Source organism: Geotrypetes seraphini, chromosome 5 (genome assembly GCF_902459505.1).
Source record: "Geotrypetes seraphini chromosome 5, aGeoSer1.1, whole genome shotgun sequence".
Taxonomy (NCBI): domain Eukaryota; kingdom Metazoa; phylum Chordata; class Amphibia; order Gymnophiona; family Dermophiidae; genus Geotrypetes; species Geotrypetes seraphini.
The window spans coordinates 69335846-69356750 of NC_047088.1; the positions used below are offsets into that span (position 1 = coordinate 69335846).

Here is a 20905-nt window from a genome sequence, read left to right on the forward strand (position 1 = left end):
TAGTTATGTTGACTATCTTGTGCTCAAAGAAACCCTCTAATATGGCTTCTTATGCCAAAGCCTGGCAGACTTTCCAACAGTGGTGTGCTAGGGATCAGGTGGAGTCTGAGAAGGCTTCCATTTCGGTAGTCCTGGCTTTCCTTTAGGAGGGTTTAGACAAAGATCTGGCAGTGAAAGTTCAGGTTGCAGGCCTGTTGTGTTTTCGAGCATGCAAAGGCGCTAGATCACTCACTGTTCATCCAAATGTGACCAGGTTTATGAGGGGGGTGCTTCGTCTCTATCCTCCCTTGCGTCTTCCTTTCCCTTCGTGGAATCTTAACATCATTTTGAAGTGCCTTGGAGAGGCCTCTTTTGAACTGCTGAAGAATGATTCTCTTCTGGACCTAATGATCAAGACTTTTTCTGGTCGCTATTGTCTCAGCACTGCATATTTTGGATCTTCTAGCTCTTTCGTGCAGGAAACCCTTTCTCCATATTACAGACACGGATACTTTCCGTACTGTACCTTCTTTCTTGCTGAAAGTAGTCGCAGCATTCCTTGTTAACCAGGAGGTTAGGTTGCCTGCATTTCATCCAACAGGTTCGGAATGCAAAGATCAGATCTTACGCAAATTGATGTCCAGAGGGTCTTGCTCCATTATTTGGATCAGGCTGTCTGATCACCTTTTTTGCTTTAGGCTGGCGTCCAAGTCCTCGATCGCTCGATGGATTTCAATGGCCATTTCTGTGACTTACATCGTCCATGGCAAGCATCCACTGATTTCGCTTAAAGCTCATTCGATGAGAAGTGTGGCTGTTTTGTGGGTGGAATCTTGCATAATTCATCCTGATGAAATTTGAAGGGCGGCTACTTGGGCCTCTTCATACTTTTTCCCAATTTTACCAAGTGGATGTGGCGGCACATTCTGATGCCGTTTTCGGGACCTCGGTTTTGAGGGCAGGCTCTTCTGTCCCTCCCTAGCTACTGTTGCTTGGGTACATCACCTAACGTATAGAATCCGGAAGGAACGTAACGGAACGGAAGATTAGGTTAATTCTGTCAATAATCTTCTTTCTGTTAGTTCCTGGAGGATTCCATACGACCCACCCTGTCTGTATACTCTCATTTGTTTGGAGTAGCCTGCTCTTTTCTGCCTCCGTTACTCTCCTTTAGAGGCTTGAAGATTTTCCAGCCAGTGACCAGATCATGTGGGGAGTTTCTGTGACTATGCACATTACCGAAGGCCTTTGTTGGGGTGCTTGTTGCACATAGCAGGTTAGTTCTACATTGTTCCTCAATATTTTTCTGAGTTGATTTTGTACCTGTTTATCACTTATTAATATTTTGCAGAGCAAACCAGTTCATGAATTACTTATGTTGATGGGGATTCTCCCCCATATCCCCTTGTCATGGATTTGTTTAGGTATGTTGCTTGGCTTTGGGACTTAACTGAATATGTTTACTGGTTTTCAGGCTAAGGGGTGGAGCATGTGCTCAGAAAAGTTGAGTATTACTGAAAATCCCAGACTGCGTGTTGGGATTGAACACCTAGTGCATAGAATCCTCTAGGGACTAACAGAAAGAAGATTATTGAAGGTATAAACCTAATCTTCCAATATCAGCACCCTAACAATTGGATAAGGTGTTTTCATTTATATTCAAATTGATCTTGTTTATTGATAATTTTTGCAGACACTTATTCCTTTTTTTTCCCCAAAAGGACCTCCAAGTTATGTAGGACAAGGGTCAAATGATCACTGTTCATATCATTAATGTCTCTTTCTCTCTTCACAGCTGTCTTCCCTCCAAGAACAGCTGGAATCTCTCATAGAAAAGTGAGAAGAAGAGCTTCTGTATAAATTGGAGATTGGTTATATCCACAGAACTGAGCAGCAGAAAGAGACCCTTCAAATGAAAGCAGCTGCTTGTAGTATTCTGGGCCCCTCACCGAAGCTGAGAATGTCAGAAAAATGACAATGTGGGATTATCAGCACCACCTATTTTGAAACAATGATCTCAGTGCAAATCCAGGAAATTGAAGTTCACATGGCAGGATCCTCTAACATTTTTTGTAAAATCCTAATTACATAAATGTGTCTTATTGTGATGTGATACCCACAGCTGGGACTACATAGGAAGGACTGTACATTATAAAATGTATTGGATCGACCTCTTGAATAAAAAGCCTTGTGGGTTATACTGCATATCAGAGCAAGTATTAACATCTTTTGGACTGGCTGGGCCATTCCTATGTGAATAGCCTTTAGCTGTGTATCCCTCCCTCAAGAGCGGCTCAAGGCCCTATCCTACTTGTGTCTAGCATCTTGCCTTCGTTATTCTTGAGTCCATCATTTCCCTGCCCTACCCCTTTCATATCCAATATCTGTTGCTACTCTCCACCAAGCTGACCATAAAGGAGCATAAGAGCGGCCAGTATGTGAACTTGGGTGAATGTGTATGCTCAAGGCCTACCAAATCTGCCTGGCATTGCTTTAGGGTTCTGATGACTGCCAAACTGGTGCCACCCTAGGCAGACATCTAGTCATTAGAAAATCAGGAATACCCTATCCATTTCTGAATTGTACATTAATCACATTATTCTATCCAAGAAACAGGTTAACAACTGTATCTCGAGCATCTTCATTGAGGAAATCCTTAAAACTAGATGTTTGTGGCATTGGAGGACAGGAGTGTGCTATCTCTATCTTGTGTTGATAGCTCTAAATTTCATTGTCAGCTGTTGTGTAGCAGGAGGTGCTCTGCCCAAAGAGACTCTATTTAAATTTGGGTCTTTGAGGCAGTTTTTCATCCAGTGCTGAGATCCAGGTGCCAGAAAAACTTTAATAGTAAAATGTATTATTAACAGAAATGTTATCATTTTCTGCTCCATGTGGTATTTTTGGTATTCTTTTCTCAAGCCTTTATATGTGATGGTCTAGTAATGTAACACTGAAAACCGGATCAAAGTTCAATTTGTGAGTTAACACCTATGAATGGCCAGTGCAAAATTAGCTATTAAACAATAAACCACTTTTTAATTCTAGTTTTATTTGTCAGAGCTTTGGGTTTTTTTTTAATGGTCAACTCATTGTGAAATTTATACATTTAGAGACATGTGAAGAGCCATTCTATTAAATAGATGCAAATATATACACATATACTGCACACTTAAATATTTAGAATACTAGCATATGTACTCTTGTGCGTCAAATGGGTGCCTAAACTCTTTTCTGTAAATATGCATGTATTTTGTGTGTGTACACTGAGATAGAGCCTGTGCATTATGGGCAGTACTCACATGCATGTGCCTTTATAAAATACTACAAGTGATGCACCTATCTCTGGCATTTAATCACATTAAGCACCTCTATGGCTAGTGTAAGTGCTCATACCTAACTTCTAGGTATGTTTTTACCAGATTAGGCTAGAAGTCTATAAAGGAAACTTGATGTCTGTTCTTTTATAGAATAGACTCCTACACCATAGTGTGTGTGGATCTTCTGAGCCAGAGATGGGCAAGTTACTGCCCTTTGGACTGTACTGGTATATGGGAGATCTCTGGCCAGCTTGCAACAGGAAATCTATTTTAAGCCTGTACTGGCTAAAGCATGTCACTTGTAGCTGGAGGTGGAAGGGGATGATGCTGGGGTTCTAGGGCTAGAAGATGACTGGGTTGAAGCTAAGGGACTATAAGGGGGTTGATTTGGAGGCTGGGAGAATGGGTCTGATACTTGGGAATAAGAAGGAAGAGGAATAACCAAAGACACGTGCAAAGAAATATGGAGCGGCATAAGGATGGATTTTGAATTTAAAAAAGTGGAAAAGCAGAATCAGTGAAGACTGGAAGAGTAGATGGGCAAGTCCTGAGGGGGGAAAGAAGGCGGCATGAAAGAAGATACTATCTGGTCTCTTATCCAGTATCAATCTAAGTCTGAATTCCTGCTCTCCTGCATTGTCTTAAGACTGGGGAAGCAGTGGGAATATAAATGGGGGCATCAGAGTTGTAAATAGAGAATGGATAGAGTGGAAAAGTAGAAACTAAAACTGATCAGTGATTATTATGGAGGACAACTGGGACTGAGTGAGGGATGTGAAAGAACAGGTGTAGAAATATGGGGAGAAGAGATGGTTTGAAGGATCTGGAAGGTTTTGTGAGGTAGTTGAAATGGATAGAAGGCTACAGAGAAGGTGGAAATGGGGCAGGTAAAAGGGGCAATGGGAGCCTGGATATGGGGATGAGGCATAAAACAGAGAATGTAGATTGAGAGAGAATGAGTGAAGGGCAGGTGAGGGGTCACTGGCACTACAACTGTACTTTTTATACTTTGCCTGCCTTATCAGTGTGTTGCATCTAACTGGCCAGTGCTTATGCTGTAGGCTGTTTCCTTCATTTGGATCCTTTTCTCATTTTCTAAAAGATATTTGTTTGGTTATTATAGTTCACCTTCTAACCATGCCAGCTGTTCTGTAGGAACTTTTACAGCAATACATAACATGCACACACATGGCTCTTTTCTCCTTCTTCCTCTGTCTTCTCTAGTCTTTTCTTGTTCTTATTTACTTATGTCATTTTTACTTTAGCCTCTCTTGGTTATTTTTCTTGTTTCTTGGCTTTTATCATTCTCATTCTGTTCATCATTCTCCCATTTTAATGTCTCTTTACCATCTAAAGATGGGTACCATAGCCAGAGGTGGCAGTCTAATGGGTTTTATCAGTCACTTAAAGAAAAGACAGACAAGAGCAAATATATGAATAAATACAAATTTATTTTCTGTACAGAAACAGGAGAGCAAGCTTAGTGCAGGAGTGAGTGCAGTTTCCTTATATGACAGTCAAATTGTTCCTTTCAGTGATCTTTACCCCAACTGTTGTTAGTAGTATTCGTACAATAGCCCCACCTGGATCACTTGTATAAGAGTACAGCTTGGGACAATACTGCAGAGGGAGTTATCAGTCTACAGTAGGAAACAGTTGCAACTTTTCTGTTCTGAGCAGTCCTTTTATAAAATAGAGAGCACAATTCTTGATGGCTTCAAGTGACTGTGGTCATAATGAATGTGCAATATGAATTCCACTTGCAGCTTACTTCTCTGTCACGGATGGATTTCTGTATTTGCCTTGTTTCTACATTCTTCCTACAATCAGTCGTGCTGTGCATCTGCTCAGAGCAGTTATATACCATAATTGTGCCTAGTTTGCTAATGAAAAGGTAACGGTGAAGAGAGAAGGGTCATGGATTTGATATGCTACCTTTCTGTGATACAACCAAAGTGGTTTATATTTATTATATGCAAGTACTTAATGGGCCCACAATCTAAAGTTTTTGTACCTAGGGCAATGAATGGTTAAGTGACATGCCCAATCACAAGGAGCTGTAGTGGGAACTGAAGCCAGTTGCCCAAGTTCTCAGCCCGCTGCTTTTCTACTCATGAAGCCTTATAGTGCACCTACTTTGAGTTTCAAGTTTATTAAATTTTGATTTTACGCAATATCAAATATTTCAATGCGTATTACATAATTGAAATGTACAATAAAAAAAAAACTGGGGTGACAAATACAAATAAGACAAAATTATACAAACTAATCATTATGTATTATTAATACAAACTGAAACAAGTGGGTAAAGAAAAAATGGAATTACAATTTAAAAAAAAAAAAAAAAAATTTTTTTAACAATTAAGGTTTATACATAAGGGTAGGGTAGGTGAGAAAAGTGATGAAGGAAAGAAAGAGAGAAAGAAGCCATACAGATCAGTTCTCTTACTAGCCCATTTCCCTTGATATCTCTCAATGAGTTGTACATTAGTTCAACCTGAAGCCCCTCTCTAAAAGCACAGGCCCTTGTAACTGAGCATGTATGCCTTGCACCTCTAACAGAACACTGGAATAAGTAAAGTATTGTTTGCTCTTCTCCACAAGAAAAGCATGTATGTGACATATATGTCTGTGCCAGCCTAGGCCCATGTATGTTCAGCCAAGATTCCTCTTTATCAAGATCCATACCCTTCTGTTCCACTTGAGGCAATCTCTCACTAACTTGTGCATCTTCACTTTTTTCATTCATAAACAATAGACCTTTCCTGTTACTGAAGGTGCTGGTAGTATAGGAAGCAGGTTAAATGGTCATGTTTGCAAATATAGCAGAATTAGCTGAAGAGAATGCATGATTTTTAATATGCAAATCTACAGCCATACAAAATGTGTTCTGTGTTTCCCAAGCCATAGCTTCTATAACTACTCACATTATCTCTAGCTTAGAACTTTACAGAGAATGACACAGGGACAAATTTGTCCCTGCGGGATCTATTTTCTTCCCCACAAATTCTGTCCCTGTCCAATCCCTGCAAGCTCTCTCCTCATCTGCACAAACCTCAAAAACTTTAAGATCATAAATGTTCGAGGCTTGTAGGGATGGAATAGGGGTGGAGATAGATCCTGCAGGGACAGAAACAAATTTGTCCTCGTGTCATTCCCTACCATTCAACACAGAATATCCCATAACAGCATCACACTACCTCCCATAGTGTTGTTTATGCAATTCCATACATTGGGTGATTTTAGAAATTCAAAAATGTTCTGAATACTCAGCACAACAGTGTCAATAATAGAATATGCCATACTCAAACAGTGTATAGAAATGACATTCCAAATCTTCTAACCCATTAATGCAATGTCAGAAGGATATGAGACAGTTTAAGGGCCATTAATTGGTCTATTTCTCTGGATAATGCTTAGGGAATAATAGCAGAAAAACCAAGTCTGCCTCAATTTTTACTGAGGAAGATTTGGGGGTTATACCCACACTGGAAAATGTTTTTGATGGGGATAATTGGAGCAACTGTATGACAAATTGACAAACTCAAGGGCGATAAATTACCAGGACCATATGATATTCATCCCAAATTCCTAAAAACAAATTAACAAGCTCAAGGGCAATAAAGTACCAGGACTGGATGGTATTTACCCCAGCATCCTAAAAGGGCAAACATAAAATAGGTTAGATTTTTAGTCCTAAGCAATTATTCGAAAGGTCACAATACCGGAGGATTGGAGGAGGGCCACTATACTCAATTTTTAAAAAGGGTTCCAGACCATTAAGCCCATGATTGGTGCCAGGCAAAATAGTGAAACTATACTAAAACTGACTACACAGATGTACACAGGTTAATGGAAATGAGTCGGCATGGGTTCATCAGTAGTAAGTCTTGCATTACCAATGAGATTATTTTTTGAAGGTGTTGGATTTTCAAAGATAACTTATCGCTCATGAGGGCTAGGGTGGGCATCAATGGGAACTCCACTAATATGGAACATAAGGATGTTACTGGCCAGACTTTAAGGTAGATATCCTGCAAACAGAATGGTTGGAAAGGCTGGAGTGAGCTTGGATGGCAACTTCAGCATTTGGAACCTAGGACAATACCAGACTTTACAGTCTACGGCCCAGAAATATCAAAGAAGAGACAAGGTAATCTAATCATCTAATCATATATTTTTTAATGGATATAACTTATAAGTAGACTGGATGGACCGTTCAGGTCTTTACCTACCGTCATATTACTATGTTATGTCCCTTTGTAGACTGCATATTAGAGGACAACTAAAACTGAATATGAGGCTAATGTTTACTGCAGTTTCAATTGAAACTCATCAGCACAACCCCCTCTTGACCCAAAAGGTGCGGAGGTGCTGAGGGTTTTGAAAAGCTGCAGCAGCGGTGCTGAGAGGGGGGATTGAAAAGTTATGGCGGCGGAGGAGAGAGGGCACAGCAGGAAAAACGACACTACCGGTAGAAATTTATTTTTAAATTTAAAGGTGCCACGGTGGCTCCTCTCACGATCGCCGCCTGCATTGGAAGTCTTCTCCAATGCAGGTGCAGCTCGTGAGAGGAGCCGCCACATCGCCTTTAAACTTAAAAATAAACTTCGGCCGGTAGTGACGTTTTTCTGGATGGAGGTCTGTGCGAGGTGGAGAGCAGGGAGGCCATTTCCAATTTGTCTGGCGGCCACTGGCAAAGCTAAGCGCGCATGCACACTCCTACTTCCCGGGGACCTGCTGATCACGGAAAATGGAACACGCAGATAAGAGTGCGCATGCGTGCTTAGGGTTTTATTATAGTAGATAAATGAGAATGGAGATAGGAATGATAAGTGAGGTGATCAAATTTGCAGTGGACACAATTGTTCAAAGTAATTAAAAATGACAAAGAATTTTAAGGACTCGCAGAAGAATCTTCTCCGACTAGCAGATGAAATTTAATGTGGACAATTGCAAAGAGATCCACATAGGGAAAAAATACCAACTACAAGTACAAAAGACTGGGTTCTAAGTTAGGTGTCGCCACCTAAGAAAAAGACATCAGAGTCATTATGGACAGTACATTGAAATGTGCAGCCCAGTGTGTTTCGGATGCTGAAAAAGCAAATATAATTATAGAGATTATTTGGAAAGGGATGTAGAACTAGAATTACCAGATTTCTTAATGAAAAAAAGGACATGTGACCCTGCCTCCCCCCACCCCCAAGCTCTACCCACACACAAAGCTCATCCCTTCTTCCCCAAGTCAGGGCCACGTCTGGAGGGCCTCTGAGCATGCGCGGATGTGATGCAATGATGTCACACACATGCACAAATGCATTTGATGTCATTGCATTGCATCCGCATATGCTCAGAGACCCTCCAGACACGGCCCTGAGCTTGAGGCCTTCCAAAACGCAGACAAACTGCTAGGTTTTGGAAATCCATCTGGACACCCAAACAATCCTCTAAAAAGAGGTAACCCTATGTAGAACAAAACTGAGGTGATCATTGTGCCCCCCCATAGATCCCTCATCTTGAGTTGGGGGCAATTTCTCCAAATGGGGTAGGTTTGCGCAATGAACCTCACGCCGAACCCAGGGTATGTGGAGTATGATCTGTCTCCCAAATTTACTACTAATGCGCCTGTGTGTAGTTCTACTTGCCCCATCTCAAAAAGGATATAGCAGGACTAGAAAAGGTTCAGATGTTAACTAGAATAGGGCCTGACAGGCGATATGATAGAAGTTTTAAAATTATGAGTGGGGTGGGTTGGTTAAATATTGAGCCTTATTTTACCTTTCAAACAAGATAAAAACTAGAGGCACGCTTAAACAAATTATAGAAAGCTTTTTATTTCTCAAGCAGCATGTGGTCAAGGTAACTAACAGTGGGATTCAAAAGCAGTTTGGAAAAGTTCATTAAAAATGATTAGCTAGATAGAATGGGGGAAGCCATTGCTTTTCCCTGGAAATGAACTATGAGGAATAGATTGTTTTTAGATCTGCCAGGACTGTGACCTGGACTGGCCACTATCAGATATGGGATCTGATTCAGTATGGCTTTTCTTATGCTCTTAATCCCAGTTCTCAGATTACACGTGGGCAGATATCTGATAAATATTCTTTGCAAATATCCTGTAAAAACCAGCTCTGTTTGTGGCCCTTAATACTGATGGTTTAAGACCTCTGCTTTAGATACAGAACATTCCACAATGTTCCAACACATACAACATTGCAAAACACTCCTGATTTAACATTCTATACGCAGAACACAGTACAATGTCTAACATACCAAGAGCTTACACCTAGAACATTCTAAACTGTACCTTAAATTGACCATTCAGTATTAACATTGACCTGCCAAAATTATATACAAAAAACAATTGATATTTTCTCTTAACATACTGATTCTCTGTACACAAAACATTCATAAATTCCAACACAGCAACATCCTAGAACATTTTGCAACTTACTCCAACATGGACCATTCAGTAACCTTTCCCAACATACCAACATTATATACAATCTATATCGTCTCTGACATACCAATTCTCTGTACATAGAACATTTCAGTATGTCTAGAACTTCCATAGAATATCGTTTTACAGATTTTCATACCCATTAGGCAGCAAAATGGAATGGGCCGTGATCTGACCAACATGTTGCCCAACACAGCATCAATTACTCCTGGCCAAATTCTGCAAGTTTATTTGTCAAAATTTAAACAATATTTTTGCTAATTATCCATATTTCATTTAAAACATTTAAAATAAAATGGTTTTTCTTCTACCTTTGTCTGGACATTTTATTTTTCTATCATGTTGGTTACAGTTTCTCTTTTCTATTTCTCTGTTGTCTGCTAATTCTCCTTCAAGCAGCTGCTATCCATTTGTCTTTTCTCCTCTCTTCTGTCTGTTCCTTCACTACACCTGCCTCTGACATATTGATAATTCCTTTTTAGCTTTTTTCTGCCCCCTCTTAACCTTCTTCTCTCCCAGATCTACCTCTCTACATCTGAAATTTCACCTACAGTCCAAGAAAAAGTTTCTGCTTGTTTGGCTGACATTACTGCCTGGATGTCCTGCCATCTGAAACTAAACAGATCCAAGACTGAGCTTCTCCTTATCAGTTGATTGATTTGGTATAGGCTTGGGCCTAGGGTATCTGTTATCATATAAGGTCCATCCCATTTTGCTCTAGGCTGACACACCTCTTTCCTCCTAAACCCTTTGCTCCTCCTCCTCCTTTCTCCATCTCGGTAAATAATACTGTCATCATTCCAGTCTCCTCTGTGCGCAACCTTGGAGTCATCTTTGATTCCGACCTCTCATTTTCTACGCACATTCAACAAACTGCTAAGGCCTGTCGCTTCTATCTCTACATCGCCAAAATTCACCCCTTCCTCTCTGAGCACACTACCTGGACCCTTGTCCACACTCTCGTAACCTCATGCTTAGATTACTGCAATCTACTTCTAATTGGACTCTTGTAGTGCCGTCTCTCCCCCCCTACATTCTGTGCAAAACTCTGCTGCACGACTCATCTTCTACCAACCTCACTACACTCATGTCACCTCTCCTTAAATCACTTCACTGGCTTCCTATCCTCTTTTGCATACAGTTCAAGCTCCTATTGCTGACCTACAAGTATGTTCATTCTGCTGCCCTTCAATATCTCTCCTCTCTTCTCTCTCCTTATATACATCCCAGAGAACTCCGTTCCTCAGATAAGCTGCTCTTAGCTGTACCCTTCTCCTTCACTGCCAATTCTAGACTTTGTTCCTGTCATCTAGCTGTCCCCTATGCCTGGAATAAATTACCTGAGTTTGTCCGCCAAGACCTTTCCCTTACCTTTTTTAAAAGCAGACTGAAAACCCACCTTTTTTATATAGCCTTCACTCTATAACCCTACTCCTCTGCCCACCAACCCAGGCAGCTGATTAACCATTCCCCTTAACTGTATCCATGACATCCTGTTGGTCTGTCTTGTCTGTTTAGATTGTAAACTCTTTCGAGCAGGGAGTGTCTTTTTGTTTGTGATGCTGTACAGTGCTGCGTACGTCTGGTAGTGCTATAGAAATAATTAATAGTAGTAGTAGTTCTCTTATTTTCCACTTTTAAGCTGTCACATTTCCATCTTTTCTTCCATGCCCTATCTCATTCCTTCCTCAACCCTCCATTTCTTTTCATCTTCAATGTACCCCCGTTACCTTATTTCTACCCTCTGTAATATCTATCCTCTCATCCATTTCCTTGCCACTCTCTTCTCCCCCTCAGGGTTCTACCATTCCCAGTGTCTTCCTTCCTCTACCCAGAATCTGCTCCCTCTTCCTTTCCTCCCCACCATCATAGTATGACATCTCCCTCTCACTTACCTCCTGCACTTTCTCTCATGATGCAGCATTTCTTCTATTCTCTTCCCTCACTCCTATTGCCAGGCATCTCTCCATCACTCTATTCTGTTCTTGGATCCATCTCCCTCCTTTTCCCCCTCCTGTGTATCATTCCCTCCCTCTCATCCACCCCTATGTCCAACACCTCTCTCTCCCTTCCTTTCATCCCTCCCCCATGTAGCATTCTCTCCCTTCCACTGCCATATCCAGCATTTATTTATTTTGTACTGTCCACCATCTCTCTCCCCCCACCTCCCGACTTGTGCTGTGGGTCAAACTTCTCTGTCCTTCTCCATGTACCCTCTCCCTTCCGACCCTCCATTATCATGTGAAACATTTTACCCTCTCCCCTTACCATGCATGTCTCCTTCCCTTCCCCCTGTGCCAGCATCTTTCCTTTCTCTTTTCCTTTATGTTTCTCTTTTCCTTTATGTTTATTAAAATTTGATATTCCGCTAAATCTTTCACAAGTTCCCAGTGGATTACATAAAAGTACAAATACATGTTAAAATAAATTGCATCTAAATGAAAAATAAAAGGAACTCCATTGTGGATAGAAAAGACCTAAATTCATTCACACCCAAGACATACTCATGTCCAATCTCACAAATCCAAAATGGGTCAATTATCTATTCATCCCTCAAACTAATGAATATGTTCATCTGGCGTATCATCAACACCAAATGCCTCTTGAAAAAAATATATTTTCATAATTTTCTAAATATCTTATGATTTATTTCAGTATGAATATTTTGCGGAAGTTGATTCCATTGACTAGGAGCAAGATAGAAAAATGCTTTATTGTGTGTCAATTCCCATCATATATACTGATGGGATGACTAATCTATTGTCTTGTAAAGATTGTAATGTCTGACTTGCCCCCCTTTTCTACTAAATCACATTAGCGGTTTTAGCGCGGGGAGCCGAGCTGAATGACCCGCGCTGCTCCCGACGCTCATAAGAACTCTATGAGCATCAGGAGCAGCGCTTGCCATTCAGTGCGGCTTAGTAGAAGAGGCCTTTGATGTATAGGGAATAGTCAATGATTTTAAGTAACATCCCCTCCCTTTGTGCCAGCATCTTTCCTTTCTCTCACTTCTCCCCTCCCCCTGTGCCAGCATCTTTCCTTCCTCTCCTCCCCTCTACACTCTCTCCATAAGGAAGGCTTGCTTCAGTGGGTCACAGCTTTAAGAGCGATTCCCACACTCTGCCTGTCACTAACGCAGAAGCCTCTCCTCTGCTGTGGACAGGCTTCTGGGCCGTGGAAGCCTCTCCTCTGCCGTGAACAGGCTTCTGGGTTAGCGGCAGGCAGAGTGTGGGAATCGTTGCTGATACCATAATCCGATGAAGCTGACACTGTCACTGAAGGAGATGTTGCACGGGAAAAGGGGAATTCTGCGTTGTGCAGTCATGTAGAATTCTGCCACGAGTAATCAGTAATCTGAGAGCTTGGGAGCAGGCTGTAGATAATTTGTTTGTGTTATCACCCATACAGAATCTATATTAGGAAACCCAAGTTTTGACTTGCCATATTATTTCACTATAAGTTAGTTAACAGGATGAATGTGCTCAATATCTAGCATCTCAAAAAAGACACTTGTTGGTAAAGTGTGACATACAAAATTCATTGCTTAACATGATTCCTCTGCAAATCCTTATCTTGAAATACAAAATAATATTACTCCTTTGGATTGGATCACATTAGTTTCAGATTTAATGTCCTGGATGAAAACTTAGGTTTCCAGCAGAGTTATTCTGAGCAGGGACCATCTATTACATATAGCGCTACATCCACCTTTCAGCGCTATAGAAATTATAAATTTTATTTTATTTATTTACCACTTATATCCTAAGTGGTTTACATTCAGGTACTTTATCATATTTCCCTATCTGTCCCGGTAGGCTCAAACTCCATCTAGTGTACCTGGGGCAATGAGGGGATTAAGTGACTTGCCCAGGGTCACAAGGAGCAGCAAGGGATTTGAACCCACAGCTTCAGGGTGCTGAGGCTGTAGTTCTAACCCCTGTGTCACACACTCCCAAATAAATAGTAGTAGTAGAGTTCAGCTAGTCTGTGAATTTGATCAGAACCTCAAGTCCACTCACTGTTCCCTCTGAGTGAGAGTGCTCCGCCTACAGTCCTGCCAGTGGGTGGTGCTGTTTCACTATCACATTTTCAATAGTGAGAGACAGGCAAGCTCTGTAGGATTCCAGGGAACCTCTCTGTTCCTAGCAATTAACAACATTGTATTGAAGCACCAACCCCTACTGGCAGCAATGCAGTTGGAGGATTCCCACTCCTTGGGACACACCTAGCCTGAATATGCATGATATAAATTTGCATGCATCACTTCCATTCTATGCAAATCTATTTCATGCATATTCACTATGGGTATTCTGAAAACCTGGCTTAGAGGGAACAGCATGGGTGATTACATGGTACAGTACTTTTGTTTCTGATTTTTTGCTGTCTGATTTCTGCTGTTTAGTGAAGACTTCTCTGTGAGAACCTCTGTGAAAAAGTGTTTCCAGTACCTTGTGGCTTAATATCAAAGTAATCAGCTTTATGTACAGACTGGGCAAACTATTCTGGTTTAATTTGTTCAGTGAGAGATCTTGGGGTTCATCTAGCACAGGAGTTCTGAACCCACTCTCTGGGACACATCCAGCCAGGCAGGTTTTCAGAATACCCAGTGGCATAGCGAGAGTAGGAGGCGTCTGGGGTGGTGGTGCCACCCCCCCCCATGCCCTCCTCTCTCCTTCCCCCACCACCACACTCATGCCCCCTGTACATCTTTAAATCTTCACCAGTGGGAGCAGCTTCTCCGGCCTGCTGCTCACACTGGCGTTGGCTTTGTTATAAACAGTAAAATTTGAACCCTAAGTTAGATACAAATAAAATAAAATGTAGAAATTAAAGGATAGGAAGGAGGTTTTGAAGTAAATGATTACACTACTTGCATTCAGGATGAGGACTTGAAATAACATCCATGTTATAAGAGGTCCATTTACTGATAATAGAGCATATTTATGATACTTCAACCTCCTAATTTAGTTCTCATGTGGGTGAGTTTGCTGATAAAGTGGGGCACCATATGATTGGTATAAAGTGTAGTGGGAGCATAAATGTTATACTAAATCATAAAATAGAATTTTGACACAAAAGTGTAAAAAGTTTTTTTAAAAGGAAATAGTGTATAAATTATTCTAAATACCCCCTTTTTTGATCATTGGCTTTGCCTCTGACATCACTTCCTGGCCCCGCGACCCAGAAGTGATTTGAGAGGAGGCAGTCCCGCACAAGCAGCAGGCTGGAGAAGTTGCTCACACTGCTGAAGATTTAAAGAGGTATTGGGGGAGGGAGTGCGCATGTGCGGCATGGGGGAGAGGGAGAGAGGTGCCAGCACCCCCACCAAGATGGCACCTGGGGTGGTCTGCCCACCTCTTACTACACCACTGCCTATAATGAATATGCATGAGATAGATTTCCATACAATGGGGACTGTGCATGCAAATTCATTTCATGCATATTCATTGTGAATATCTTGAAAACCAGACTGCATGGTGTGTCCTGAGGACTGGGTTGAGAACACCTAATTTAGCATACACAGGCTTCAGGCTATCACAGCACAGGCCATATCAAAGTTGTATAGGAATTCTGAAACCCTCAAAGCTTGGCTTTCTGATACACATATCCCCAAATATGATTATCATATCTTGGCAATGTTCATGAAATTCTAAGCACAGCTTATATTCCTCATATGTTCCACAGTCTTCTTGACCTACTGTGGAAGTTAGTGCACCTTAAGTGAAAGATTTCTCAATGAAACACAGTTCTAGTGCATCTGAGATTTTTAGCCAATCAACTGCACTGGAAGTTGCAGACTAACCACACACTGGCAGCACGAAGTCACAGAGGTCAGGAAGTCCACTCCAGCAGCAATCAAATGTCCATATATGGAGAATTAATGACAGACCACAAAGGGATTGCAACTCAAACTGGATCGCTCCTTCGAAAGAGGATTAGCAATACAAACGTCCTCCTGGCACCTCTTCATGGCTGATGTGCTTTACCATTTAGTTCCTGAAGATATTTCCATACGCAGTCAAACACAAAATCCAATTAAAACAAATCTACGTTGATGTGTTGTGTCAAATTTATTGTGCCATCCAGGGGATACAGAAAGTCTTTGTTTACCAGTAATGTTACCTATTCATGACACACCTCAAGCTTTGCTATAGGAGTATTTCACTGAACCTTAATCACATTGATTTTCTGTTCAGGAGCAGCAGCTTGAAAATTAAAACTTTGCTATTTCATGGGACTTAAATTGAAATGAATGACTGAAGACACCATTAGGAAGCAAAAGAACTTTGTCATATGGCCTACCTCCCTGCTTAGCTATGCATAACATAAATACCATCAGAGAAAACTAAGCATACGTTGAACTAGTTTGCAGTCATGAGCTGTCATCTTTCACAAAACCTATTAGTGCAGTCTGAATGAATAGTGGCTTACTTTAAATCAATGTTTATCAAGCTAGTATTAAAGTACCTCTAGAAAGTTTGATTTTCAGGATATCCACATTAAAAATGCGTGCAAATCTCTCTCATGCATATTCATTGTGGATATCTTGAGAGTCAGACTTGTCTAGTGCATCGCAAACTGTGTGCCACCCGAGATTTCAGGTGTGCCATGAGACACCGAAGAAGAGAGGTGCCAGCTGACTGCGTACAGTGAGAGGCACATCCTGTAGGCAATCAGCCTCTCCTTCCCTCTGCGCCTCTTCCCTTCCAGCATCCCCCATTAGCGGCTCAGAGACCCATCTGGAAGGCCTTCGTGCATGCATGGACATTGACATGATGACATCATGCATGCCTGTGATGTCATCACATCAACGGCCGCGCACTTCCGGATGCCCTCTAGCCACAGCCACCACATTGAGTGTACCGCAGTTTCGCAAAGTTTGCGAGACACTGATCTGGGGGGTACTCCAGGACCAGGTTGAGAAGCACTGCAAACATATTTTTATGTTTAATAAAGCTTTGTTTACCACTTTTTATGACAGGCATAACCAAAGCATTTACAGTGCAGAGAAAGCCTGGCATTTTCGGTTGATTGCTACTAGATTCTCCTGATGTGATAGATCTGAGTTCAGCTACTACTGACTTGCCTGTTCCTCTTTTGTAGGGCTGCAGATGACCTTTTCCTTGAAGGTTATTAGTAGCTTGATGATTCTGATTGACCCATACAGGATCTGATACTATACATCTGACAGAACCTAGTTTAGTTTTGTTGCAGTTTACAAAAATTTAAGACTTTGTTTTAGCAGTTCTAAGAAGGGAAAGCAAAAATGAGGCCACACCATATGAGATTCATTGCAAGGCTGAATTGTCAGGTGTATTTAAGATTAGATTAGATATTTATTTGCATAAACATAAGCTACTGGAGATATTCAGACTGTGGCAATTAGTTGTTTTAAAGCCACTGAGTGGAACCAAATATTCAAGGCCAAAGTCAGGCCCATATCCAAACACAGTCATTGAATATCCAGGTCAACTGCTGGCCCAGACATTATGTGGCTGCTGGCTGTTAGTGCTGGAACCTGCATAGCTAGGTGGGTAAAGTAACACTGCCTTGAGCGGGCCTATCTCCTTGCTTAGCTATATGGGCACTGGCTTTGAATATGGCCATGCCTACAGAACGGCTGGCTCCTCCTGACTTTGCCCACAAACTGGCCCAGCCCTAACTGCATAGTGCTACAGCGGTCACGGGGGTTACGGTAGTCAGCAGCACCCTATGGTTAAGTGCCACTGAAGAGCGGGGATGGTCCAATGGGTAGAGTTTAAACAGGCAGGAGCCTCTTCTGCCTGTTTAAATTTTATTGAATACTGACCCCAGGGTATTCTGTTATAAAATTCTCCTTGCTTTAATGCTGGTAAATCTTGGCTCGCTTCTGGACCACAACTGTATGATAACCTTCAGCCCATATGCCTCCAGACCAATGGTTCTCAACCCCGTCCCTCATAACACAACTAGCCAGTCAGGTTTTTGAGATATCCCCAATGAATATGCATTTAATACAATATGGTGAGAAACCTCATAAATAGCTTCAACTCATGTTCTTGCCCTACTTTAATGAAGCTAAATTGTCAACAATTCTTCATCTAAATAATTTTACTATACTCAAAACATGTAATACTTATTCCATTTAACAGTTCAAAAGTTATTCAATTTGACAATGAGATTTGTAACAACTTTTGAACTGTTACACAGAATCATTATTACGTGTTTTGAGTACAGTAGACCCATGCAAATTCGCGATTCACAAATCGCGGACTCAGTCATTCTCGGTATTTTGTGACTACCTCTTCTGGTCAGAAAATGCAGGGAATGACTGAGTCCGCGAATCAGCCTTCTGCACAGCCGTCGATTCCAATCAGCTTTCTGCACAGCCAATTCCTCCTCCTCTCTCCCCCCTCCCAGTCAGCCAATCAGCCTTCTGCACAGCTGATTCCTCCTTTTCTCTCCCCCCCCCCCCGGTCAGCCTTCTGCACAGCTAAACTGACTGCCAGCCTAAATATTGGTTTTTAGCACCTGCTGCCACCCCTGCAGCCCTCTCCCGCCTCCGATCCGCTCCTAAACCACATTTGCGGTTTTTCAAAACTCACGGGTGCTCCTGGAACGGAACCCCTGCGAATTTCAGGGGAGTACTGTATAGCAAAATTATTTAAATGAAGAGTTGCTGACAACAATTTAGCTTCACTAATGAATATGCATGAAATACTTATGAATATGCATGAAATACATTAGCATACAATGCAGGCAGTGCTTGCTTATATGTCTCATGTGTATTCATTTTGGCTATCCTGAAGACCCAACTGGTTATGTGTGTCCCGAGGAATGAGCTGTGAACTCATGCCCCAAACTAACTTCATCCCTAGACTGTTTGTCCAGGTTCTCCCCCTCCATTTACTTCTATCCATAAATTCTGCTGGTTTTTTTTTTTTTCTTTTAAAATGAAAATTTAATAGCCAATTCTTTTCTTATCTCAAATTAAAATGAGACAAAAAAAAGCATGTGAAAACATTCACATACCATAGAAAACCATGTGAACAGCCAAAGGATTGGAGGAAGCCTCATCCATTCAGCAATGAAAACCACTTTAAATACTAAATGTTTTACTTGGGGGGGAGAGCAATGAGGTTGCCTTTGAGAGGAAAGCTAGATATTGTTTTTGCTGGTTGTCCTAACACTGCTGAGTTTGTTTGAAGCCTGCTTCCGATTCAGAAGGAAGTGCCATAGCAAAATGAGGCATGTTGGCTTGCTCTGAATTCTGTTCTTCCTATCTTGATTTGTTGGAGACCAGAAAAGCTCTTTCTGACCCCACTTCTCTATCATAATCCTTTACTGCTTCATAGGTCACTGGTTTGCAATTCTTTAGTGCGATATCACCCACTTCTAATTCCTTGCTCCAGGGTGGTTTAAGGGTCAAATCTGTGACATAAGCTTTGGCTTCACTCCCAGTGGTGCTGAAGGGCATGAAAATTTGCCCCTTCTTGCAGTCAAGGACTGTTCACCTGAGATCTTCAAAAGTTGGTCAAGCTCATGGATAAGAGATCCAGTGGGTATTCTGGAGGGCATCCAGTGTTGTCCATCACAGGGAAAGTGACCGAGAAGCTGGTTAAGAGAGTCTCTCACTCAAAAGATGTTATATAAGGGAAGTCATACCTTGGAGAAAGCAAAGGACATTCTATGGATAATTGTGGAAACTGGGCACTGCTAGTTCATCTACAATCATTGTGCTAAATAATTTTATGACCAGAAATCACCTTTGGGGAGATATTAAACTAAAACTTGTGACAATGATTTAACTTCTTTATGCCCCATATTGCCATATGGCAACAGAAATGCTATAAATTAGACATTTATGCTCAGGAAAATATTATGGGCACAAAAGGGTTACATAGCACAAACGGCCCTCAACTGCAGAGATTTTGAAATAAATTGCTTTTTTTTCTGAAATGTCAACAAAATTGGGAACAGTTTGATAAAATGCACAGCTGGCTTAACCATTAAACAGTCACTTAGGGCAGCAGCTTTGCGGTGGGGGTGTAAAGTGCAGTGAGGTCAAAGCAAAACCAGAGGTCCTGACAGCAACACATACTAAAAGAACCATTAGTACATGGAAGGTGGGCAGTTTTTAAATAGTCCAGTGATCTGAATAAGTAGCTTTTGTAAACTGCCCTCATTGTACTTCTATGTATAAAACAAAATTTAATACATAATATTATGATATCCAATAATGCATTTTTTTACAGCATTGTTCTGTGAAGCCTGGTGTTAGGGTGATCATTATTTTTGAGTTATGAAAATCTTGGGGAAGGGGTGAACTTATGGGTCTCAAATGGTATGGATAGGAAGGAACAAAAAAAGATTGAAAGTTGACTTAGGATGCTCATTACCCCTGCATCAGCTCTACTAAAATGATTAATATTAGAAAAAAAACCCCAAAAAAACAAACAACCCCAAAACATTTTAGCATCAGATGGGGCTTTCCATTTTTTGATCCATAACAGGTTAACCCAGGGCCAGGTATTGTGATATACCATATTTTTTGCTCCATAAGACGCACCTGACCATCAGATGCACCCTAAATTTAGAGGAGGAAAATAAAACATTCTGAACCAAATTTTCCCTGCCAGGCTCTGCACCCAACCCCACACTCCTTACCAGGCTCTGCACCCTGTCCCCCCTCCCTGCCAGGCTTTGTACCCTGTCCCCCCCTGGTGGTCTAGTGGTAGGCAGGTGCAGGGCACAGATGTCAAGGCAGATGACTTTTTAAAATATGCAATGTCACCTCAGTAACAACTATAGAAAAATAGACAAATATAGTGCAAAATATAGACAGCAGATATAAATTCTCAAAATTGACACATTTTGATCACTAAATTGAAAATAAAATCATTTTTCCTACCTTTGGTTGTCTGGTGATTTCTTTCTTTCCTTCCTCAGGCCCAACAATTGTCCCTTCCTCCCTCCTTCCCTCCTATGTTCCTCTCACCGCCTTCCAGACTTTATCCTCTTCCTCCCCCCGTTGTCTGGTGATTTCTTTCCTTCCTCAGGCCCAACAATTGTCCCTTCCTTCCTCCCTCCTATGTTCCCCTCACTGCATTCCAGCCTTTAGCCTCTCCCTCCCCCCAGGCCCAACAATTATCCCTTCCTCCTTCCT

General features: G+C 41.5%; 2 protein-coding genes across 8 annotated transcripts in view; one reads left to right on the plus strand and one right to left on the minus strand.

The window, feature by feature from the left end:
* TAF7L (TATA-box binding protein associated factor 7 like) overlaps nucleotides 1-3023 on the plus strand; it is a 64048-nt gene extending 61025 nt beyond the window's left edge. For all 6 annotated transcript variants that reach the window (XM_033946667.1, XM_033946666.1, XM_033946665.1 and 3 more), the window contains exon 13: nucleotides 1775-3023. In XM_033946667.1, the coding sequence (XP_033802558.1) occupies nucleotides 1775-1819 (45 nt within the window). In that variant the 3' untranslated portion in view covers nucleotides 1820-3023. The remainder of the gene's footprint in view (nucleotides 1-1774) is intronic.
* A 15734-nt stretch (nucleotides 3024-18757) lies between these two features.
* Nucleotides 18758-20905, minus strand: part of DRP2 (dystrophin related protein 2) — a 105861-nt gene continuing 103713 nt past the window's right edge. For both annotated transcript variants that reach the window (XM_033943948.1, XM_033943949.1), the window contains one exon: nucleotides 18758-19404. In XM_033943948.1, the coding sequence (XP_033799839.1) occupies nucleotides 19385-19404 (20 nt within the window). In that variant the 3' untranslated portion in view covers nucleotides 18758-19384. The remainder of the gene's footprint in view (nucleotides 19405-20905) is intronic.